General features: G+C 42.4%; 1 protein-coding gene across 1 annotated transcript; it reads right to left on the bottom strand.

Annotated features, from left to right (window-relative positions):
• Nucleotides 1-1,606: 1,606 nt before the first annotated feature.
• On the bottom strand, nt 1,607-24,448 carry HTR2A (5-hydroxytryptamine receptor 2A; the record flags this gene model as incomplete). Its single annotated transcript, XM_084291708.1, has 3 exons — nt 1,607-2,406; nt 19,972-20,172; nt 24,034-24,448. The coding sequence occupies 3 exons, from the start codon at nt 24,446-24,448 to the stop codon at nt 1,607-1,609; spliced, it is 1,416 nt and encodes a 471-aa protein (XP_084147834.1).
• Between the last annotated feature and the right edge of the window lie 1,926 nt (nt 24,449-26,374).

The following is a 26,374-nucleotide window of genomic DNA, read 5'->3' as shown; positions in this document are numbered from 1 at the left end:
GTCCTGTGAAAACTGAGCAGCTTCAAGAGAAGGAGTTACTAAATGATGAAGGCATTGGAGTTTGGCTTCTGAACAGTTTTTTTTCTAAAGGGACAGGATCTGAAACTCAGATGCATCCTACTTCTCTTCATTATGGCTGAAAAATTAATGTAAGGAATAGAATGCTTGGATTTAAGTTTTGCAGATGGATGCAACATTTGTATCTCTGCTCTCCAGCACGGTCCCACTCGCTTCAGTTAAATTGTCTATGATGGCCGAAAGGAAAAGTTTCATGACTAGGCATTTGTTCAGATGATGTGTTTGATATTCTCTGTGTAATGTTTTTTCTGCCCTTGGAGCTATGCAGGTAAAATATGGTGCTGTTTATAAGTCCTGTTATTTTCAAGTGGGCCCAATTTGCCCAAACATATTTCATTAAGGCTGAGTCCTAATAGTGCAAGCTACCTACCGTTCCTGAGCAATCTACCATAACAGCAAAACACCAAAACAGGGAAAACAATTTTGAACAAGTAACAGTTCTTAAATAATCCTGACTCTACAAGCACTAAAACAAAACCAGAAGGACACCTTCATAACGGCCTTATTAACCAAAGAGAAATGGTGAGAGAGACTCTGCTGAAACCTTTTACTGAAGGATTTGTTCGTGTAAAACTTCCACTGATAAGTGGAAGTCAGGCTCTTCTGGAATCAAACAGAGGCATAGAATCATTCTTGAAATTATTTAGCAATGTAATGCCTCATTTTCCACTCTTTTCTCCCTTCACTTCGCTGTCAACACCAGTGGGACGGAGCAGAGAATCACGTCCAATAATTACTTTTGAAAAAATTACTTTCAAGTTTTAAATAGAACATATGAAACTTTTAGAATGGAAATAAAGTGCCAGACAAGAAATAAAGATTAAGAATGGTGGTAGAAACAAAGGATCATTCAAGTATAATTTACTTCTGAAGATTGCTAATTTGAACTATAGAGCAAATGGCAGGAAAGTCCAGTAACGTATCAGAATGGTCACTCGGAAGAAAAAATAGCCATAAAAACACCATTACCAAAATTTCCATATAATTCATCTATACAGGTTTTAATAGATTTTTCTTTAATGCTTTAAAATTTATCTTAAATATATATTAGTAAATTAACCATCATTTTATTTAAAATTCCGTAAAGTGCTCATTCAGTTAATGATAACAAAATTCCATTGCAGCAAGGCGAACTAGCTGGAACCTACTCTGCGAGGAAATCAAAGGACAGCTTAGCTTTCACTTGCAAAGAGAAAAGAAATGCGTACATTTCTTCACAGCCCATGTTAGAATACCAGAAATTGCATTTTTTTTCTTTAAGAAATATATCCTTTAGAATATTAAAAAAATAAGTTTAATAAAGCCTGTGCTTAAAACAGCCAAAGTACTGTATGAAAAAAAATTGCACATTGGGTACCATTTCAACCCTGCTTTTCGTCAACAGGATAATACGAGGTGTATGTGATGCTATTGGAGAGTCTCTCGAGCAGGGCTGATTTTCCTACGCTATCAGAGCTCCTCACGGCGTGGTGAAATTTTCAGCGTACTCTTGGTGGTTGCCATGGCATCTGCCGATGGGCTGGCAGAGTCACACGCCGCTAACCTTTTCGTTCCCTGGACTGATGCTTCCCTTTGAGGTACCGTCCACGTGATGTATTCCTATCGTGACCATTGAATAATCCTTAGTCACCATTTTGGCCTCTTTTTTCAGGCTCTTCATCTGCGCCAGCTGGAGCTGGCTGGAGTTGTACGCCAGCGCTGGGATAGTGTTCACTAAAATCAGCTGGAAAGGTTTCTTCTCCTCCTTGTAGCGACACTGAATGTAACGAGAGAAAGCTGAGCGGTAGGTCTTATTGAACAACGTATACACGAGTGGGTTGACAGCCGAAGAAAGGTAGCCAATCCAGACAAATACGTTCAGCAGTCCACCGACGACTTCTTCGTTGCATGACGCCTTGCAAATTACGGCCATCACATTGGTGATGAAAAAGGGGCACCACATCACAACGAACAGAAAGAAGACAATGCCAAGGACCTTGGAAGCCTTCTGCTCGTTGCTGATGGATTGCATGGTTCTCCTCCCAGAAGTCCCCACGTCCCTGTTCAAAGAGCGCTGAAAGAGTTTCTCTGAAGAAAGGGAACTCTGAGGGAGGAAACTAAATGAAGCAAACTTGGTCTTTGGGCCAATGTCATTCACACATAACATGGCTTCTTTCTGCAGTGACTTGATAGTTAAAAAGTAAGTGACCACCATGATAGTTAGAGGGATGAAGAATGCCACAAAAGAGCCTACTAGGACAAAATTTTCATCCGCCAGAAGGCAGCTGCCTTTCTTAAACACTTTGGAGTCATCTTGTAGTCCAAAGACAGGTACAGGCATGGAGATACCTGAAGGTGGATTAGAAAAAGAGAAGGTTAAACATGATAAGAAAAAATACTGCTTCCAGTCTCTAAGAAAAAATAAACAAAACACTCTGAACTGTACAGAGTTCATTTCTCAAAGAATTACCAGTTACAGGACATAAATGAACATTAACAGATAGAGCCACGATTGACAGGCATCCCAAAGCAAATTGAATTTACACAGGGGAGGGAAAAATACACTGTTTTATGTTTCAGCAGCAGTAGGATACTAATCCCCTTATGCCATTTTTACTGGGGCCACACTAAGAAACCATGTGGTGTGAAATGTTGGTCTTGCACATGTTGAGTTTGATGAAGTGAGCTGTGGTTTGTGCAACACAGTTGTTCTTTCCCAGCAAAGAAGGGCAAGGTGAAGAGCAGCACTGGCATTACACAGGATTCTGCTCTAATCTCAATTCCCTCTTTCCAAAAATCCTCAGCCACAGGTGAGATACAGTTGCTTCCATCAAAGGGTCACATAATACCTGGCAGCAACAAAAGGGTATCTTCTTCTGCTCTTGGATCTTGCAATGATCCCTACGCTTGGCCCTTGCTCCTGCCACCCTGGCAAAGGCTTTTATCAACTGTGATCAAGGTGTGTTATCTCATCTTTCTTTTCTGGGGTGGCTGTCAAGAGTGGTCCTGGGCTGTTTCTTGTAAGAGGATTAAAGGTGTTCTCAGTACTGGTTTCAGACTAGGCTGTGAAATACTGATTTTAGGAAAGAAGATAAATTATTTAGCAAGTCTGAGAGTAATCGTCCATTGGGTCTTTTTCTGCTCTTCCTGTAGTCTCCACACAGTCGACACAGTCTAAATGCTAAAAAAACTTCCCATGGCAACAGCTGGAGGAAAGAAGGGGACAAATTAAGCACTGAGAGACACTGATACGAGACAGCCTGAGATGCAGCTCACCATCCAGGACTGCAAAGGTCCCTTTTTGGTACTGCCAGCCCTACATGCTGCCCTCCCAAAGCACAGCTCAAAGGCAACGGCAGCAGTGCAAATCTTATCATCTCCTGGAGAATGTGCTATGTCCTTGCTCTGTCATGAACAGCAAAGCCAGGTGATAACGTCCATCCTTCTTGGACTGCTCCTCCTGATTCAAGCCCACTCAGCCATTTCCCTAGGGACTTCTGCAAATGCTGCTTAGTGCCTGTGTGAAGTCAAACAGCTGCTGATTTTTGCTCGTTTGCATTGTTTGTTGGTTTGTTTGTTGGTTTGCTTGTTTGGTTTAAATTTCTCTCCTCTCCTCCCCCCAGATGGATGCTGTCTCTGCAAGAGAGGCAGTATTCAGACAGCAAAAAGGACAATGTTCTGTGAAGACAGCAAAAGTGGAGTTGTGAAGCAGTAACACAGCCCTGCTTAGACAAAAGCTGCTGTGAATCTGACTCCTATGCAAAGTTAGCATCACCTGGGAGCCTCACTCCCCTTTGTATCTTCAAAGAGAATGGATGCTGTGTTTGGCTTCTGGGGAAGAAAATGAATCAGAGTAGAATTTCCTATGACGTGACTGACACGACAGAAGGATGCTGTGCCCTACCTTAACCCCTGTGTGTCCAAGGTTGTCCTTCCTGGTTTACAGATGAGTCCTGACACTCAGCCTCCTGCCACCAGCACTTTAATGGCACTCAGTCTCTACCTCCCTTTCATTCCCTTCCCTTCTTCTCACTGTGGTGCTTAGATGGGGAACCCTTTGAAAATGCAAGCTTTCACTTCATTTCATGCTTGTCCAGTGCCTAACAGAGCGCCAGTCCAAGAAGAAGGCCCTGAAGTCCAGGCACAGTGCAAAATAATAATTATAGTAGTAATATTAAGCTATTATTCTCTTCAAATTTTCTCTTCATTCTTTTGGTGCTCCTGGAGCTTCTACAAGGCTCTTTCTTTTTCTAACAACACTGTGGCTTATTTTATCTGCACAGCTTTGAACTGAGTCATGGCAGTGCCTTGGGCCAATTTACAACACCACCCTCCTTATCTGCCCAGGGCAGAGGGTGATGGAGAGCCTGTGGTATTGCCCTTTCTATTTCTGTTCCAAGACTGCACGAGCCTACAAACTGGAGCTTTGGCCATGAGAAGCCAGCGTGTGAGATGCAAACTCATACAGTGTGGGACAGCTCCTGGCTTGAGCTGTCAGAAACCTCCAGCAGCTCCAGGAAGGGTCCTGCCTGGAAAAGCCCAGCTCAGTCTGGTTGAAGGCACTGAGGAAGAGGTCACCTGCAGGAGCCTCATTGCCTGAATAATTCAAGGTGATGAACACTTCCGAGGGTCTGAGGAAAGTTTTGAATCTCTCTTTTTTTTCTTTTTTTTTTTTTTTTTTTGATGAGTTGAAGGGATACCGAAGGCACTAAGTGCCTGCCAGCACCTCATTTCAGCCTCATGGAAATGCAGTGCAAGTCAGAGCAACACCACAGGTTTTCCGTCCGCTTCTGCCCGGTATAGATAACAGCAGGGCTGTTTTTTCATTTCATTCAAGGACCTAATGTGAGCTGCAGAGATAAAGTAAACAATGGTATTGACAGACTAAAAAGATGCCTTTTGTTACTACCGACCGTACAGTTCAGCCGCATCAAGAGTCATGGGAGGAGAGTCAGCATCACCAGAAAGAGGAAAATTTTAGTGTAATTGCAAGCTTTTTCAAGGGAAAGGCCAAAGTCAGTTACAACTCCTCACCAGAAACACAAGGGCAGCAATTTTCCATCTGCTTTGTTTTGTTGTGAACATGTTCTGAAGAACTGGCATCTCACATCCACATTTCTGGCTTTGAAATGTGACTGAATGGAAATGAGCTTCAGCTTGTAAGCTGGAGTTTTCACATCTCCTTGTGATTCCTTCAAGTGCAAAAGTGCTGCTCACAGCAGAGCTGCAGCAGTCACTCCTAGTCCTGTATGTTTTTATTTTTTCTGAATGACCGTTCAAGGCTTCCTTCTCCTACAGCCACAGGGAGCTGGTCCCTATAAAATCTGAAAGTACCAGATTTGGAGTCACCATCCCTGGAAGACTTCAAAAGACGTTTAGATGTAGAGCTTAGGGATATGGTTTAGTGGGGACTGTTAGCGTTAGGTCAGAGGTTGGACTCGATGATCTTGAGGTCTCTTCCAACCTAGAAATTCTGTGATTCTGTGATTCTGTGATTCTGTATCACACAGTTTGGTAGCAGAGAACATTGACAGCTGTAACCTCCTTTTTGTGTACATCCCAGTTCAGCTGATGTAAGGGATCCCACAGTTCATACTGTGGCATGGAATAAGTTAACTTCCAGCCCAAATCTACCTTTTCACATCTCTACAGAGACTAAACTTATTGTTCCTCATCCCAAAGGAGCAGAATTTGTCTCTCTTCAATGGTTAGCTTCTGGCCTCTGTAGCATGAAAATGGCAAATGTGTCCCAACGAGGACACAGGGACAAAATTCGAAAGCAGTCAGGCTTAAAATGTAAATATAGAAATTTCCCTGTCCAAACCAGGCTTCTACTCTGATGGGATTTTTAGGAGGCATTGTGCAAGGCCATGAATGTCAGCCACATAACAATGACGTTTGGACAAGATCAAACTCATACTGTAGGCAGAATTATTAAAAGGTCCTGGTCTAAGCTGTATTCATGTGTTCATTGATATGTGAAAAATGCATGCTGATATACCAGTTAACCTCTTGATAAAATCACAGAGCTGATAAAGTTATGTTCAAATTACTGTACCCAGGTACCCCATCCTGGCATAGAACCATAGAATCATTAAGGTTGGAAAAGCCCTCCAAGACCATCTGGTCCAACCATCCCCTACCACCAGTGTCACCACTAAACCATGTCCCCAAGCACCACGTCCAGCCTCTCCTTGAACACCCCCAGGGACGGTGACTCCACCACCTCCCTGGGCAACCCGTCCCAGTGCTTGACTGCTCTTTCTGAGCAGAAATGTCTCCTCATTGCCAACCTGAACCTCCCCTGGCACAGCTTCAGGCCATTCCCTCTGGTCCTGTCACTGGTTACCTGTGAGAAGAGGCCGACACCCAGCTCCCCACCCCTTCCTTTCAGGTAGCTGCAGAGAGCAATGAGGTCTCCCCTGAGCCTCCTCTTCCCCAGCCCAAACCCCCCCAGCTCCCTCAGCCGCTCCTCACAGGCCTTGTGCTCCAGGCCCCTCACCAGCTTTGTAGCCCTGCTCTGGACATGCTCCAGGGCCTCAATGTCCTTCTTGTAGTGAGGGGCCCAAAGCTGAACACACAGTCTTCCAGAGAAAGAGCCTGAGTCAACAGACCAGCACTTCCTAAAGGGCCCCATGTTCAGGCTTCAAAGAGACAAGAGAAGGGGAGACAAAGCTAGGCTCCATAATTCCTGTCAGCCATGGCAGCAAGCATCATCTTGCTGATCCAGATGCAGGACCAAGGTGCTGGGTCTACAGGGAAGGCCCCAGAGCCCCACACACACCCAAGCAACCAGCCAAGGATTTGTATGGTTTCACTGGAAATCCCCATACTCCTTAAGAGTGTCAGCCCCAGCAGCCTGTGTCACTCAACAAACAGCTGGCATGGCCCAACAGTTAGCTTTTATTAGGCTTTATAGCAACTGACTGAATTAATTCTTTAAAGAGGATTGTTCTATTTCTCCTTGATTCAGATATGTACTTTGCTGCTGTTTATACAGTCCATGCTTTCTATCTCCCTGCTTTTGGTGACTGTGCCTGTTTAAGAAGACACAGACTGTGCAAGTGTATTCAAACTACTAGAGAGGACCAAGCAGGAAGAGTTATTGCAGCACAGCTCTTCCACACCCCACGTCCCTGGCTCCCACTACCTCAAGATTAGTCTGGAAAAAGTCTTGATATGCTCTGTGTGCTTTTTTATGCTTTGTCTTACTCTGTGTCCAAATCAAATTGAGCTGAGGCACAAGGAAGCTCTTGGCCCTGATTGGGAGCATCCACTGAAGCACTAGAAGTACATTAGCTACCTCATTTCCAGTTGGTATTCCCATTTATACCAGAACATTTTCCCTTGTGGACAAACCCTAAATATTATGTTCCTCCAGTATAAGGTGATTTATTCACATAGCTTGATTTATACACAGGTGGCTGTTTCAAACTCTATAGACTTTAATAAACCACAAAACAGAACCCAAACAATAAAGATGAGTAATAAATCCTGCGTTAAACCTCAACCATTTGGGCACAACTTCAGGGTGACAAAAGGCTCTTAAAAACACCAAAGGTTAAGAAGTAAAGCAATGGCATCCTTCATGCTGTTCTCTCAAAAATCCTGGTAAAACTGACAGAGGTTGATTTAGTGATACATGCTGCTGGCTTGCAAATCTTCAGATATACACAGCAGCCATAAAACCAATTTAACTGGACAGGTAAACTGGGTTTGTAGCTGCCTTGAGCTGCTGAGATTATCAATGATTCAAAGCCAGAATTTACAACATGCCCTGAAGACTGACAAACTGGGGATATTTCGGATGTAGAGAAGGAAGGGGAATGAACCTATAAAGTCAAGATTCCTTCCATCAACTCTCCTTCAACTGTCACATGTTTTCAGCCCATATACACCAATTTAAATTGATTTTAATATAAATGAGCATTACCATGCACCTAAATAAATGTGCATGGGTTAGGAAATCCCTTTTAGAAATGCCATTACAGTTTCTTGACAAAACTCAGCACCTTTGTTCACCTTTGCATGAAAAAGAAACAAAATCTTCCTGCCTCAAATTTTAGCAGTAGCATCGATTCTGACATAGTCAGGTTATGGGCCAAATCCTGGGCCACTGCACAGAGATGTGCTAATAATTTTATTACTGCCCAGATTTTGCCCGATAGCAAAGTTGTGCAGTTTGCTGATGGGTAGCAATGCAGAAGCAGAAATTTCCACCAGGGGAAAGCATATGTTGAAAAGCACTGGGTGGTTTGGGAATCACCATTGGAGGCTCCATCTAGTCAGCATGAATGTTAGGAAAAAACTCTGAGCTTTGCTGTCAGCAGCTCTGAAAATCTTTCAGAAAGCATATTATTTAGCCTAGTAGGTGATATATTCAATTCTTTTTACATGAGAAAATTATTGTAAATGATCATTTACAATAATATAATGATGGAGCTGGTCTATTTCACTTTTGAAAAATAGAATCAGAAAAGTCTCAGTGTCCCCCTGATATATTTGTCGTTGATATGAAGCCTGTTTCTTACAAGTGCAGAGATTTGCCTGTCCAAGTTAATTTGCAAGACTGTGGTAATAATTTAAAAAGAAACAAATCAGAATCAGTTGGGCATTGTAGAGAGGACAGAGCAAGAAATGAAGGACGTCTGCACCTTGTTTGACCCAACTGATTAGAAATCCAGGGCTCCTGGGTTGGCTTATTTATGAGAAGAAACTGCTGATGGAGTTGCTTATTGCTTTGGTATAATCCTGTTCACTTACAAAATGTGCATGCAGTCCTATTTCCTGGGTGCAACAGTTTCCTTGCTCTCATACCCAAGTGCCACTCTGTCTATATACACTTCAAATCCCCTTTCTTAGCTATGAAGCAGGACTTATTTATCACAATTCTGTGTCCTTCAGGTCCAGTCTTTCCTACTTCCTTGCCAAATTTTCTAATCCTTCTCAGTATCTGATGAAAAGATGCTAATTTTTACACTGCAATTTCCAGTAGAGTCTCTCCACCAGTACACTTGTTGCTTTTCATCTAGTGATGTTATCTTTGGTTTGGGAAGAGGCTTCTGCCAAGGTGCGTATTGGCTCCTGACAGCTATCCCAGATCAAGGGAAGTTGTTATCCTCCTGTGTAATACGATTACCCAGTCACCAAGGGCACTAACAGAGGCATCTAAAGTCTACACTTGTCAAACAGCTAGAAAGAAAGGAAGATTTATAAATGCCCTAAAGAAATTTAATTTGATAAAAGATTTAGGGATTGTGGATTTTGGATCATACCATGTATGCAGCGAGGAGCAATGGTGAATGGACCCCAGTGGTTTCAGCTGAATAAGCTGAAATAGTGAGCCTTGCTATTGCAACCAAACCCAGCTTAGTGCCAGCACAAGCTGGTCTGCAAGGGCTGCCTTCACCTTCTGCTCACTCAGATGGACAGAAAGGGGGTCTCAAAGGAGAAAGAAATTGCTGGAGAAACCTGTGCTGTTCTTAACTAAATAAGGAACTGCCTAGTAGATAAATTTTTGTACAGTATGGCTAAGGAACAAAACAATGTGGAGCACATGCAGGATTCTTCCTCGGATCTCCCAGAAATTTGACGGATCTTCCTGTTACCATGCTGGGCTAGACCTCAGAGTCTGGTTCTGAATATCTGAATTATGTTAAGCTTGGAGAAAGTTGTCAAAGACCCCAGCCCTAGACTCATTGAATGTGTCAACTTTTAGATAAAAAGTAAATGTCATTGCCTTCTGTAGATTACTGTGCACAGGGTGCCCAGGATGTTGTCCAGGCGCCTTGTGCCACTCTCCCAGGAGGAGACCCCACAGCCTCTCTAGAGTTTGTCAATACAATTTATATTTTCCTATGGGTCTTGTGAGGTCTCCTGGGAGCCCTTCGCCTGCCCCTTGCCCTGGTCCCCATCCCGGCTCTCCCTGCTGGGACAGTGGCATTGCATTTCAAGCGAGGTTGGCAGGACACGTGGCCCTATGTGCCAGCCTTTCTGCATGGACTCCAGCTTTCTCTGTACATCTGCCTGTGCTTTAATCCCTGCCTCCAACTAGGGGAGGCCTGCCAGGAAGGAGAGAGGACTCTGTGTCACATTACACGGTGCCTAGAGGAAATTGTAAAGGTTTCTAATGCAACAACAGCAAACTTTTAAGACCTCCCACCCTGCAATTTATCTGCAATATTATTTACTCTTAACAATTTATTGGTGAGATTGCAACTATCCCTGAATCTGGAAGGAGTGGAGAGTAAGGAGGTGCCTGGCTAAGCATGGACAGAGGACAGGGGAAGGCTCGCCTGGGGGTGGCTAGTCAAGCAGCCTCTGAGCCCAAGGTAGCCAGATGGCATCTGCAGTCCTGCTGTCAGCTGGGATCCGGGAGGGAGCTGGCCTTAATATTCTCCTCTGGGGGACTCAGGCTGTGTAACCACTTCATCTGTGATGATTAGAAATGATTGGAAGTGACTGACCTTATGATAAAGAGATGAATGTTTCGTCTGAAGAATTTCGAGATGTGCCATCGGTCTCCAGCCTAGCTCTCTGCAGAGGGGCAAAGTGCTCCACACTCTTACTTAAAGCTCGTTGATGGACAAACCTGTTGCTGCTGCTGCTCAGGAAAATGCATGAGAGCAGGTCAAACATTCTTTTCCCTTTCTGTGTACACAGCTGGTGTTTAAATCACATTAGTGTTTCTAAGTTCCCTGTAGCAATGGCTTAACTTCTACTTGAAAGAAGTAAGAAATTTATAGTTTTTGCTTGCTTGGTGAATGTTGCTGTCTGAAAAGCAAAAGAACCTGTAGGCGGGATCAATCCCCACCACCTGTGATACTCCTCTTGCTTAGCAAATCACCTTTTTGTTTTCCATGATAGGTGGCTTCCTGCAACATTCATTGTTCAGGCCCCCAGGAGAATAGGTCTGGGCATAATCGTGCTTCAACATTGAAAAAAACAAACCACCACAATACATTTTTATCAGGACCTCCTCAGATCACAAGTTATCAGTCTGCCTTTTTAGCTGTGAAGCTCCTGAGGGTTCCTCAGGGCTAACTTATTATACTACATGCTAAGTACACGGTAACGCTTCATAAAAAAGCAATAGTAGCAATAAGCGAGAAATTATGGACAGATCTTTGATATTCCACCATCATAAGCAACTAATGCGATGGCTCCTGGAGCAGTTTAAGTGACAAGATCCTCTGCTATCCCAGTTTTTACACTTCTGGGCTTTTAATTATTACTTTAGATGATTTGTTAGATGCTGGTAATTTACTTAACTCTGGCATAATCCTCCACTGGACTGAACAGAGATTTCTGCTGGTATCTCTCTGAGATTTCTCCAGCACTGCTGTTTGATCTTGTGTAGTTTAACACAGCATTGAAGGTAATCGTCAGATATGTTTTTTTAGCATTTTATTTTCTTTAGCTACACTTTTGCCCTGAGACAGACAACCATCCCTGTACCTCTTCTGGACTTTCTGGTCCAGAAAGTCAAGGCTTAGGCTGAGACACATTATTTTTGCTGCCTGCTGCCTCCTTAGGGCCATGGTCTGCACCTCATGACCCCAGTTCTAGCTGCATTTTTTAGTCTAGATCCCACTTGTACCCAGATCTTTATTTTTTGTAGTTGCTTGCAGAGGCTTCTCATCAAGCAAATAGTCAGCTTCTTATTAGATATACAAGGAAGTTGCACTAGTGGATGGTTATTGGGGTAGATGTCCCACCATGATGTATAATTTGCAAAAACAAAAGCAAACTAATAATAATAATAATAATAATAATAATAATAATAATAATAATAATAATAATAATAATAAAAACAGGATGTAAAGCAATTTACCAACAGGTACTGGTCTGAACATAATGATTCAGGATACTCTGCTGTATGCTTTGCTGCCCACCTGGTGGATAATGCCCTTCACACAGATTGAATTGGTCTTTTGTCAGATCAGGCAGTGCCCTTTTCACATCTGGAAGATGTCAGAGTTAAAGAGCAGAAGGAAAAGCAATAGATGGTATCTGCCCATATTTCCCATCTACGGGCTGCAGTGTAGGAGATACGCAAAGATTGCTAGGCTTATCTTTCTGCTAAACATCACAAATCATTGTAACCTTGACAATGTAAAAAAAAACAAGAATACATGAACTACCTTTGCAACTAAAAATAGTTACTCTGCTTGCTGGAGTAGCCTCCTCATGTCGTGCAGTAGTATGAAAACCAGGGCTTGTTTTACCATGGGAGCGCTCAACCCCAAACTTTGGGGCACACAGCTGTAAGGATGAAGTTATGCTGCTCACTCTGTGAACCTGAGACCTAAAAACACACAATATTTTTCTCAGGAGTCTCATGGTTCAGCTCAACCTGAGTCTGTGGGGTCTCCTCCTGGGATAGTGACACAAGGCACCTGGATGGGGTCCTGGGCACCCTGCTCTGGGGGACCCTGCTGGAGCGGGGCTTGGGGATAGGGACCTATAACAGGTTCCTTCCAGCCTCTGCCATGCTGTGGTTCTGTGATTTTGTCATCCTAGCAATAGCTGTCCACTTGATATTTCAAAGCTTGGGTCAAATACAAAATTGTAATGAGAGTATTGTTCTGCCCAAAGGAAAGAAGTCTTCCCAGTGGGTGAGATTTCCTTGCAAGAGAAATACAGGGCTGAACACTGTGACGTGCACAGCTCCAACTGTGATCAGCCAGAAAAGAGAGACTTTATTGCAGTGTCTCCACCTGCTTTCAGAAAGTCATAGGAGCTCGGCAGGCTGTTTTCCACTGGTGACTCTGGAGGACAGAGGAAAAATCAGCTGACAGGTACTACTAAATTTTGTTGCAGGTAATTAGCAATATGTTGTTTCAGCTCTGACAAACCCCGTGACTTTTATTAGCTGGGCTTCTGCTTAGGAATGGTGCCAACGACATGGGCAGGGAAACGCATGAGGGAAGTTAATTGCAGCCCAAGTGTGCCGTAGTTTGCAATGCTCATGCTAATTGGGGCAAATGTATGGGTTTCATTTTAAAGCAGAATCCTGTGATACATTTATCTTTCCTAACATTATAAAACGCAAAATCTGGCTTTAACGAATTCTAGTTCTTTAAAACACATAAACGAAGCTGTGAGATTGCTCTGTGCAATTTTAAAAGGGCTTCAAGTTTCTTTTTCACGATATTTTTTCTTTACGCAACACAGTACTACTTCAACAACACTATTTTTAATTTATAAGGTGATTAAATGCAATTACAGTGTACAAATGACAGAGCTTATAAATCCCAACATGACTCCTTGTGCACTTCTTTCCCGTTCATTTATACTGCATGTGGTTTCTGCTGTGCAGAAGTCCCTGTTCCTCTGATTAGAGATGCTCAACTAATTTCTTGGTCAATATAGGAACCCCTTTTGGCATTATGCTGTTGTAGAGATCCACTAGATCTACCAGATCTACCAGAGAGGTCTGTGTACAAATCCTTTCTACACTTTGCAACACCTTACATAGCACTTTTTGGAGAAATGTTGGCCTGGTGGTGGGACCAAGACTTCCCTCTCCAGTGGGGAAATACATCCTGGATTCTTGTGTGTGTTGCACATTGTCCTGGGTACACAACTGGCCAAAAATACAGCCTTTCAAAGACAGAGGAATAACTTATAATAGGCACTGTACTGTTACTGCCCTTTTTTTCTTAAAACATTCCAATTACTCTGAAATGTCCTGCAAAAGAGAGACTGGCTGATTATAGGGCTTATTCATTCAAAGGGACTTGATAATAGGACCAGCCTAGTCCAATTGAACTTAATGTTTCTTTTGCCAGTAGCTTCAGTGAGAAGAGCACAGTCCTTATGGTCTTCTAAGCAAAGACAAGTTAAAGAAATAAAGAAAAGGACAATGAACAAATTATGTCATCAGTACCTTGATCAACCTTCCACATAGCTATGATATTAAAAATACAGCTTGATTGTGTAAAAACTTGCCCTTAAAATAAAACCAAGCAGAAAGAAAAGACACACATTAATGGTGTGACCATTCATTCCTTTTTTTTTTTTTTGCCTGTGAAGCAGAATGTTTCTTGCAAAGGAGAAGCATATAAAATGAGTGCATATGACAATTTCATGGGAAAAGAAAGCCTTCATCTTGTCCTGACAATCAGGTAACTACACAAAGAAAATGGTAAATATGTATGTGATAATAATTACATATATTACATCTCTATTTGACAATACATATGTACTGGTAGAATATATTCTCTCCCATTTAGAAATCTGCCAGGTCACACATGTCTCTGCTTCAGAAATTTGGCCCTATGGATCTTTATGATGTTTCTTTATCTCTGTGTTTCCAGATTTGGAGAATATAGACATCAGCTCAATGAGATTCAATGGCATGGAGTTCAACAAGGAAAATGCTGGGTGTTGCAGCTGAGACGGGGTAGTGCTGGACACAGGCACAGCAGCTGGGGAGCGTTGCTCAGCCTGCAATGTCCTGAGGAGAGGAAGTGCAGGGGGAGGCACTGGGCTCTGCCCCAGGAACCCATGGTAGGACACATGGGAACTGCACAGAGCTGTGCCAGGGGAGGCTCAGACTGGACATTAGGAAACATTTCTTTATTGTGAGGGCAGTCAGACACTGGGATAGGCTTCCCGGAGAGGTGGCTGGTGCCCCATGCCCATCAGTGTTCAAAAAGCATTTGGTCAATGCATCAATAACATGCTTTAACTTTTGCTTAGCCCTGAAATGCTCAGGCAGCTAAGTTAGATGATCTTTGAAGCTCCTTTCCAATTGGACTATTCTATTCTATTCTATTCTATTCTATTCTATTCTATTCTATTCTATTCTATTCTATTCTATTCTATTCTATTCTATTCTATTCCCATTGATTTAAGCTTTTTTGTAAATTTTATTTTCAAAAAGGTGAAATATAGGGTTAGTAACACCTCCTCGTCAGCTACTGAAAAAAAAGATACAGAAGCTCAAAATGCAAGTTTTTTTTAACCTACACACTCATAAGAGGGAGATAACTGGTAAACTGTTGCTCTGATGGGTGAGATATGTTCGCTCTCTGGAAGGACCAAATCAAGCAAAGGATTCTGTTACACATGTACAGTAAAGACAGCAATAATTTATATCAATAAGGAAAGTAAATATGATATTTACGTGTCTTTTTCAGAAACATTATGTCTCATAACCAGAATGCATGTGCTAGTCAACTTGGAAGTGTGCATCACAGCACTTCGTATTAGCGTCTCTCAGACAACTTGCACATGAAATGTTCATTTATTTATTAGTTGTCATGGCTGGTCATTAGGATGGCAATGAACTCCCTACTGGCACAACTGTTGCTGACTGCTGAACTTCATATATCATGTGTCTATAAAGCAATACAATAAAGGTCCTGTATTTGTGAGATGGTGATGAAGCTCTAATGCTGTGTTTACAAGATTTTGTGCAATCACCCTTCACTATCATTAATTTAATTTTCTCCATGTGTTGTGTCACCGTTTTTGATGTTTATGGTAAAGACTGTAGTGTAGCAGATATTTTAAGGTTAGCTTCAGGGCTTCCGAATTTAGGTGCTCACCTTTGAATCTTTATTAGTGGAGTTTAATGTTGTGGTAATTATTTGTAATTTAGGCAAGTATATTCCATGTAATATCAAGTAGCCTTTTCCTATGCTAAACCACCCTTAAATGAGACATGAATGAACTGGCAAATTAAAAGAAAGCCATTAGGAAGAAATGGAGGATGTGGTGGAGCCAGAAGAGGGATTCCCAGCCTGCAACCCCTTGGCTATCTGTGCCTTCTGAAAACAGTAAAGGGACTTTCAAGTGAAGGCTGTCCTTGTCCTAAGTGCTCAGTGAGCTGAAGGAAGCCAAAGCTGTCGACAAACCACAATCCTGAGATGCTGGTAGCTATGCTCTGCAAATCCCAGCTGCTTCCCTGGCCCTTCGTACTCTCCAGGACAGCTAGAAGTCATGCAGACAAACTGCAGGCTGCCTGAGAAAGAAGTGTAAAGCCTCTGTGTCAGCTTAAAGCCAAAATATCAGAGGGCCGAGTTGCCCTGGACCTCTTTTATACACCTGGAGGTAACTTTTTGCACCCTGTGGTTTGGAGAATGTTGCTTCATATGCAGCACGATTTTGGTGGTTTTGCAACCTCAAAAGCAATGGCAAAGTTATGGAGAGTTTTGTTATGGGGAATATTTCACCAGCTTTGTCCAGCTCCAGTTTATACCTTTTTTTTTTTTTTTCCTGCCTGAAAAGTACTGAATAAATCCAAGTTGTTAGTGACTGGGGAGAGCAGAGACTGCCTGAAGGCAGCGAGCAGATGTGTAGGCTGAGTGAGAAATGATAAGCAAAGAGAAAACTCAGACTAAGAGGATTTGAGCTTCATCAAACTTCACCATTAGCAGAGGAACAGAGAGAAAGAAGGACTGAGGGATGATATATATATATAGGGGCTTAACATTCATGACTTTAACTCTTTTATGTGGCCCTTTCAAGGATTTTTAAAGGAGAGAATGCTGATTTTTGGCCTCTTGCAGAGCAGTACGTTTCCTAGGCCCACTTAGATGTGTGTTACCTGCATTTTTCAGCATAGGCTCTATTCGCAAATCTATAGATCCCAGCTAAACACTATTGAACACATTTTGGTCTAATTTTTTCAAGGAAGGGAAAATGCTGGGGCTTTTTACACCTGTTCTCACTAATGACCTCTGTGCTTTAAAACAAATGGAATAATTTTCAGGGTCTAATGGGCTTTTGCCTTCAACAGCTACAAATAATCTAATTATCTAGCCACTCTGGGTACTGGATGATTTAAGAATTAAAGACATGATTAGAATCTGTTACAGTAATTATAATCCATTTTAAGCCAATTGCCTGTGGCATTACATGGTCTAGTGAAAGAAAGGCTGCTGGCTAAATGCTCTTCTTCCACTAAATGCAAAAACAAATGTTAGTAAATTTTTTTTTTTTTTTTACAAAGAAAATCAAGATTGCAGAAGTCAAGTAAATCACATAACCTGTCATTTTTTATGCTTTTTTTTTTTTTTTTTGAATTAGTTCCCACATCACTGAAGCTAACAGAAGAAGACCACCGATTGACTGGTCCTGAAGACTAACAGCATGGTAGGACTTACTAAGTTGGGAACTGAGAACAAGGCAGAAACATTATGAAACAAGATGAATTATGGTTTGTCCATGTCTTCAATATTATGGTCTGGCCACCTGTGTCTCAAAGAGGATGCAGAAGTACTAGAAGAGATTCAGAGAGGTTCACAGGGCACCAGCTGCAAATTTCAGGAGCAAAGGGCAGCCAAAGGGTATCTGGACTGAGGCTGGAGAACAAAACCCCGAGAAGCTCCCATCTTTGTGAAATTGTCACTGAAATCACAGCCCCACTGTGCACTGGGGAAAGCATGCTGTGCCTGGCACTGGCTGTGCCTGTGCTAGCTGGACCCATGTGAAGGTGCAAAGAGTTAAGTAATTTATAGCACTGCCACTCCAAGTAGCCCTGAGAGCCTGCAGATCGGTAAATGATACCTAGAGCACCTCATTCTTCAGAAACCATTTCCTATTAGCAAATGATGTGTGAAGCACCTCATTCTTCAGAAACTATTTCCTATCCATTCTGAGTTGGACTAGGGTGGACCAGGACAGAGTCACGGACCGACTGACATTAGATTGCACAGGAGACCTGGCATCTAGCAAGTTTGCTCATAACACCAGCATTTTTCTTTACTTTATTTAGCAATGTGCCATGGTGCAATCTCAGTACAGATTTCCAATGGGCAGCTCAGGAGCTCCGTTATAACTTTTTTGCACACCTGCACACCTCAATCTCCTTTTTTTTTTTTTTGAGTTCTTTTGCATTTATTTAAGCCACATGCTGTGTTGATATGTGAATGAGATAGAGTTTTCTGTCAGTCCAACTATCTTTCTAACATCCCCCATTGCCTTACGCATGTCCTTATCCCATCACAGTAAAACTGACTCCGTCCTCCTCATTCATGCCACACTTGTGTGTTTTCCAGTAAAGCCAGGAGTTGCAATTTTCAGATTTATATAAATAGGGACTGTGTTGCTGTCACTTGCCACAGTGATAACAAATAAAATCTGTGTTTTAGCTGATCACTGTTAGAGGAAAATCCTCTAGAGAGCAGAAAAGTTGTTTTAAAGTGGTAAGTTTTTACCAGCTATTACTGCAAAAAATGTTCCTAACTTTTGAAATTAAATATCAATATATCAAAGAACGAAACCCGCCTACTAGAGTACATGAACCATATTCTAGACAACAGGGCCTAAATTATAGATTATTCTGAATTCGCTTTAATAGTGATCTAGTTCAGACACTCTGATAGCAAGTCACTGTCTGAAAAAAAGATGCTGAGGTACGTGGAGCACTAGTTTGCTCATTCTGATCCTTCTGTGAATTTATTAGTGTTTAAAAAGCACAGTAGTTTCACACACTAAGAACAAGCAGCACACACAAATACAAACACAGTACAGATACACTTAATGAATACTTTTCTTTTTTTATGTTATAGAGAGAATGCTTATGCTTAGCGGTGTCCAAGATTGGAAGAAAATGAATGTAGAAATTAATGTGTTTTCTAGTGGAATGGTAAAAAAGGGGCTGCAGGGATAGAAGGTATCATTCATCTTAGCTAAATGAAGACATCTACATCTGAGTGAGTAGCTCTAGGCTTGTGCTAGACACCTACATCTGATCGGCTGGACACACCACATCCAGAACCACGTGTGGTGCTGTTGGACCTTGCCAGGTCTGTGGTACTTTGGATGATGCAGAACTGCCCTCTCGTTGAGAGAGGGCTCTTGCTATCTCTTGCTGTGCTGCAGAAGATGCAGCTACTTTAGGCCATAAATATCCTGGAGTGTTTTTTTCTGACAGGGCTGAAGGGAGGCCAGGAGACAATTCAGAGCAGCAGGCAGGTGGCAGTGTTAGGCATTATCTCCTTTCCTGGTAATGGATTACAGTTACCACTTGCACTAATTTATATTAGTCAGGGAAGTGGCTAATTACGTTTGATTGCTGGCAACATTCCTCTATTCCAGAGCAAGGGAGTGAATTTTTCCTGCTTCTGAATAAGCGAGCTGCCAGTGCTCAGAGAGCTCTACAGAAATGGATGAGCCGAAAGGGAGTTGTGCTTTCAGCCTGCTTGAGAGCCTCTGTTCAACTTGCAGACAAAATGCCCCGACACCCTGATGGCAGCAGACACCAAACCCTTTCCATCTCCCACGCCTTGAAGCAGCTCTGGACCCGGGGCGCTGCTACCATGTAAAGGAGCAAGTGACACTGCCACGTCTGGTTTCAAGTCTCTGGGTTATAGCAGTGCAAAGAGAGATTCATCTGGTGAGTCATTCAGGGCACATATTTAAGGCTGCAACTCTGGACTTTCCTGTGGGAAACATCTCTGGTTTATGGGGTATGCAGAGCAGTAATGCCTCCTGATCGGGATGGTGTAAATATCCCACCCTGTGAACCAAGAAAACCAGAAAAGATCTGCCCATATGAAAAAACTCTGAGCAAATTACCCTAATGAGAAGCTGGGAACAATTGATTTACGTAAAACAGGGAAACCTTCTTGTAAGTCAAGATTGTATTTTTCTTTTCAGATGTTAGGATAGCGATGGATAATCAATATGGGAAATAAACACATCCTTAAAGCAAACCTGAACTCAGTAGACCTATTGCTGATGTGCATTCTTCCTGTGACAGTGCTGCTCAGCTTCTCCTCCTTTTCCCGTTGTCATTGTTGATTGTCTATTGCTTAATTACTACATTACAGCACTTCTTTCACTGTGGCAAGCAAAATATTTCAGGCAGAGAATACAGTTTTAGTCTGCAATATATATGTCAAATCCTCTCAAAAGCTTGAAATCTGCAATTGCATGCTGAGATATTTCCTCACTTACCAACTGATATGGTCCAAACAACGATTATTTTTGCAAAAGCTTTCGTTCTTGAGTTAAACCGGCTGTGGTGGATGGGGTTTCGAATAGCAATGTAGCGGTCCAGCGAGATGGCACAGAGGTGCATGATGGAGGCAGTGGAGAAAAGCACATCCAAGTAGATCCAAATGGCACAGAGCTTCGTAGGTAGAGGCCACATGTATCCTGCACAAAAGAAAGTTGACATCAGCTACGAACGTGACATATTCGTGGTTTTTGTTGTGATGCATTTGTCTTACTGCATATATACTTCTAAGAAGAGCTGGTAGTGAGTAATGCCTTCAGTAGAAGCTGCCTGACAAAATTTCTGTTTTAAGAAACCATTTTTTTTCCCCCAAGCTACATGCTGGGTATGTATTTTTCTTTTTAATTCTATATGGGTAATGCTTGGTGTTGTAATTAACCATTTCTGGCAGCAACTGTGTGGAAAGAGAAATAATTTTGTCACTCTAAGTGTGGAATTTCTGAATTTTCTTGTAAGATTTTTCTTTGGTGTTGTTAATGTATTATTAACACCTGCTGATCTGCAACGCCTAAATTCTGAAACTGAAACTTCAGGTTTAGTAGCAGCTAGCGAAGCATATGTGTTTAGTCGCATATCAGTGATATTCGTATCACCTATCTTTAGATACCTTCCACATATTTAATAAGGAGGGCATTCCCTATATCATCAATGAACATGATAGGCTCCCTCAGAGAGAGCAATCCCAAGTAAGTGCATTAGTGTTTACCAATATCCAGTCTAGATCTTCTCTGTTGCAAATTAAGCCTTTCTTTTAGCTTGTTCTTTCCAATGGCAATGAAGAATAATTGATTACTGTCCTTTCTGAAAGCTATTGGAAGATGGCTATCGTGTCTTGTCTAGCCTTTTCTTTTTCTCCTCCAGACAAAGCAAAGCCAATTCCTTTATCTTTTGCTTGCAGATGATGTTTTCAGAACTTTTGTGCTTCTTGTTTCTCTGCCCTGGAATCTATTTAATTTATCTTGCTTATACTGCAGTGACCAACACTGGACTCTGTGGTGTTGCAAAGACCTTCTGACTGCTAAGTGAAATGCAAGATTGCTTCACAGGTCTTGCAGGGAATGTCCTGACTTATGCAACCTGGAATGATGAGGGTGTTTTGTATTAAAAAAAGGATGCTATTGATGCACACTTAGCTTATGATTCATTTTGACAGCCAGATCTCGTTCAATATTCCTGAAGTCTGGACTAATTTCCCCAGCAGTAGTTGGTTTGTTATCTTTTTCCTAAGCGGATATCTTTGCATTTATCCTCAGTGAATTTCATTTGTTCATTTTAGACTTTCTCTTCAGGGGTCCAGATCATTGTTGATGATTCTGATCCCGTCCCTCTGAGTGCTTGTAACCTCTCCCAGCTTGGGACTTTTGGAAAACCATGCAAGCTCATACTCTGCTCAAATAGTTAAGAACAGTATTGAGCAGACCCAGGATAAGCAGAGCCCTGCAGGACTCTCATTCAAAGGTCCCTCTAATCCTGCAGGGAACCACTAATAACTCTTCTTGGGGCAAGTTCTGCAATTAACCTTGCCCATATCTTGTGGTGATTTAATTCTGAGCATATTACTCGAGCTGCCCATAACAGTTCTGCATGGGGCAATGCCAAAGCTGGTGTTGTGAGAATATGTTAGTGTTTCAGGGAGTGCCTGGCTCATTTGGAGATACATGTACAGCCTAAATTGCAATAGTAGGAACAAAGGCAAAGGAGCTAGGTCTGCCCCTAATTAAATGTAGTCTCTGTAAGCACTGAGACCTATTTCCTGATGCTCTTGGACTACTGTAATATGACTGGCACTGACAAGCTGCATGGTATTTATGGATATGTTTTATCTTTTTCTTGGTTTTTAAAAGGGGAATCCAGTCTCTGGACTGTCTCAAGTGAGGGGTGTCTTTCTGGATTATGTCTTCCAAGCAGCCTCTCTCTGCCAGGCAAGGCCAGTTTACACAGGGAAAAGGCATAAACTACTTCTGCACTTGACACCATGCATCTGTTCTCTGTGGGAACACATTTGCCATACCCTCCTAGACCTCTTGTCCTTACTCTACCTGAATGGGGAAGGGAAAAACACCACCCTTCAGATAAACCACCTTGGAGACTACAGGAGCACAAAATAGGAAGGTAGACGAGAGGAGCTAACAATAGATGTAAGGAAGGGTGTAGATAACATCCTCCAGGCTGGCCCAAGGACATGGTAATGGCGTGTGGGATGGGGCACCTTTTCCTTGTGCTGTGCTCCGGTCACTGTCTAATGCAACCCTCCACATATCCAGGGGAGAACAAGAACAAACAACAAAACCAACAGCGACAAAAACATGGCTCCAATTTAAAGTTTGGTTAGGGAGGAAAAGGTCCAAGGATTTGTGTGGTTCATGAGTCCCCTTGCAAAAGTCCTCTGTTCAGACTCGGGACTATCAGTATGGGTGGCATAGAGTTGTCTAGGTTGGAAAAGACCTTCAAGATCATCAACCTCACACCATGCACCCATCACTAAATCATGTCCCTAGGCACCATGTCCACACATTTCTCAAATACCTCCGGGGATGGGGACCCCACCACTTCCCTGGGCAGCCCCTTCCGATGCTTGACCTCCCTCTCCATGAAGAAATTCTTCCCGATGCGCTGTCTGAACCTCCTCATGCACAACTTAAGGCATTTCCTCGCATCCTATCGCTTGTCACCATGCGATGACACTGGGCTGATGCTGCCGGGGCGCTCCCCCCGCGCCACCTCCGGGGGGTGGCGGAGCTTTGTGCCCGAGAATCCGGCGGTTCCCCCTCGAAAACCCCCCTCAGCCCTTCGGGTTTCGCTCCTCTCCTTCCTCGGCAGCAGAGCCCGGCCAGCAGGAGTCCCTGTTGCTTGTCTCAGGGAAGCAGGCAGGGTTTTTGTTCAGCTCAGGCACCGGACGGTTTCTGCCCAGCTTTACACCGTCTCCTCCACCACTGAGGTAATTTCACCGTTAATACGATAAATCACAACACTGCACCCTCACCTATGCCCAACACCGTTTTGGGGTGCAATCTGTGTAAAAAACGCTGAAATCGGTTTTTTTGGATGAAACCTCTCATAAGTTACAGGCTCACACTCAAGAGCTATACTCCCGAAATTGTGCAGCAAGAGAAATCTTCGCAAACAGCCTCACTTTCCTCCTGACATTGTCTGGCTTCTCCTTCAGCTGCAGCCACTCAGTTGTGGCACTGGAAAATGCATTTCTCAAAGTTTAGGGGTGATAACAGCCTGGCAGTATTTGTACCGAATGCACAGGCTGCTGCTTTTTCCTACGTGAGCTGTGCTGCAAATAATTTTGGTGAAAAAGAGAAGAAAGGTCTGCTATTAATCACCTACACGGGTATGAACTGTGAGTCATAATCCACTTAATTCTTAAATAACTTCTCTTAAGAAATCATAGCCGATATTTAGCTTTGCTTCTGTAAATGTTACTAAAAAATAGGCAGAATTAACTCCCATCCATTTTTTTTAACTCCCACAATATTTATTGCAGCCTTTGCCAGCAAGTGGAGGTCTGAGCAGGATGTTGGTGTTAAGAGAATTATTAGAGTTTGAATTACTTCATTAAAAAAAAATTAAAGGGGTTGCCAACTTTTAATCTAAAGGTAGTCATTACTGCTTCTGTGCATATTTGCAGAGCAAAGTAACTGGCAGGACCATAAATACTCATCAGAAAAACTGGAAATTATAAGCCATGGGGAAAAATGAAAGAATAAGGAGAACAAAACATCTTCATACACATTTTGAGACAATTCCATTAGCAAATTAGTAGTAAATTAATGATCTGGGCTGAGTTTAAAATGTCTATAACTAGATATATAAAGTGGGGAAAGGCATTTCACCTATTCTTACATCCTTTAACCATTTACACATATTTCACCTTGCATGGAGTAACTGCAATTTCTTTGTGCTAAGAGACTGAAATAAGAACAACAACAACTTGTGCATGCAATGTTTAAAGCTTCTCTATACATGCAGCAGATTACATGGCTAATACTCACCGTACAGTATGGTTAACATTGACACAGGCATGACAAGAAAACCCAGCAGCATATCAGCTATTGCAAGTGACATTAGAAAATAGTTAGTGGCATTCTGCAGCTTTTTCTCCAGTGACACAGCCATGATGACAAGAATATTCCCAGCAATGGTTAAAACAATCACTATCACTGTCAGCAAAGCTGGCCAGTTTTTCTGTGAAAGCTGAAACAGGGAAGGGTAGCATGGTGGACTCATATTACTTTCACACGAAAGATTAGTTAGGTTTTCAGAGTCCGCAGTCAAGTTAAAGAGATGTGATATATTAATCTCTCCGGGTCCGTAAACGTTTCTGTAGAGTCTTCTCTCATGATTTATTTGTATTAAGGAGTTTGCAGTTGGGTTCACAGAGCTCTCCTCATCACAAAGAATATCCATTGCTAAGTCCAAAACCGGTGAGATAAATAGTGAAAAATAGGAAATTATCACCCTTTGTCACCATCAGGCTTTATATTCCTCAGATGTCCATGTCAGAAGTTGATGGAGCACAATCTTTTGTCGACTGCATTTTTGCCAGTAGCATGATGTAGAAAAACATACCAGAATTACTCCGAATGCTGAAATGTTTTGTTTTCTGTTCCATAGGAAGTCTAGCGTTGGCACACATCGAAAATCCAGCTGAACAGCAAAGCCAAACTGGAGGCTAGAGACTGTGGACTTGAGGCTTGAGAGAGCAAAAATGTTGTAGAAATAAAAGAGAAAAAAAACTTTTGCAACCACTAGGACTCCCCTCTGGAGCTACATCTTATTGCTATTGGTAACTGTAATCACACAATTTTAAACACAGCAGTATTAAAATAGCTTGCCATACAAAACAGCAGAGCTCTTGCTTCCCTATTAAGAAAGTTGATTAAAGATTCCATCCAGCATCTTTCTCTTGAAATAATTAGATATGCTCTTATTTATAGTACATCTTCCATAATATGGCTGATAGTCTCTGACTTCTGTTGTATTTCAGTATCATGTTCAGGCTGGTATCAGAGATCCCACATTCTGCTCCGCGTTGGTTTTTGTAGCTAATTGTACCTTTTGGCCCAGCCTGGCTTCAAAATGGAAATTAAACAACTGGATATTATGACTTAAAAAAAAAATAAAAATAAAAAAATAAGGAAGACTTACATTGCACTTCAGAGCCCATGCTCAAACTGCGTTTAGGTTCGCTTTGTACCCTGTTTGACCGTATCCTTCACTGTATTTAGCCAGTTTGGGGTCCTTTTTCTTCAGCGTCCTCCGAAATGGTGGTGTTTGGAATAGGGTCTTGTGTTTTGTTGTTGTTGTTGTTATTGTTGTTGGTTTTTTTTACTTCTAAACTGCACACTTGAGTGAAGCTAGTTCCCGTGCTGCGAGGCTTGCTCTTTTCTTCTGAGAGATAGGCTGCTTGCTGGCTCTTTCCTTGTGCATTTCCCCCGCCCCAGGGCAAGCTATATTTAAAATAATAATAATATCAGAGCCCTTCACAAAGTGACACAAAAGAAAGCACACACACACACACGAGCAAAAGCAGCCTGCACGGAGGAATTACTGATTTCCACAGGAACGGAATTTCTTGCTCACTGCCTTGTTCGGTTTGTCAGACCTCCCACTATCCGGATGTCATAAACTGCAAGGTAGCAACGGCAGGGGAGGGCAGACCAAACAGGGTCTTTTTCTGGTAAGCCAGCAGCATTTTCTTTGCGTGTTGTGGAGGTCCTAGGCTTGGGTCTTTTTCAGCGCACACTTCCCATTTGCGGAGGGTTGCAAACACAGCTGCACGCAATTACAGTGTTTTACAGGATGCAGGCTTAAAAGAGACGAAATCTAAGGCTCGCAGTGGTAGTTACTGGTGAAAAAATATAAGTGTGAAGCTTTTTCCATGTAGAGAGGAAATCATGCCATCCTTAAAAGGAAGAAATAATGATCAATCCCTGCAGTTTTAACTCCGAGTCTGTGTTGGCACATTAATCAAACTGGCAGCAGATATTTATAAAAATTTTGAAGTCACCCTGATGTCACTCCCATTTGTCAGGAGGTGGATGCTACAGTTAACCCCAGCAGCCTGTCCCAGAGAGGTGTCCCAAAGGAAGCAGTTCAGTAAGGCAAAACCGTAAACAGCAGAGAGGGAGACAAAACACACGCACATACACACCCAGCTTCCTCTGCTGCCAGAACATGAACGAAGAAGTAGGCAGCTCTTAAATTTTCCACACAATACAAAAGCTTCTCCCAAATTCACCGAGACTTACCATTGCCCAAAATTGAGCTGAGGGGTTCAGTGTGTGCTCCCATAGCCCAGCTCTACATGCAGCATCCCTAACCCCGCTGAGG

This window comes from Netta rufina, assembly GCF_964035555.1.
Source record: "Netta rufina genome assembly, chromosome: 1".
Lineage (NCBI taxonomy): Eukaryota > Metazoa > Chordata > Aves > Anseriformes > Anatidae > Netta > Netta rufina.
Note: the sequence above shows the minus strand (reverse complement) of the source record. Positions and strands in the feature narration are given on the sequence as shown.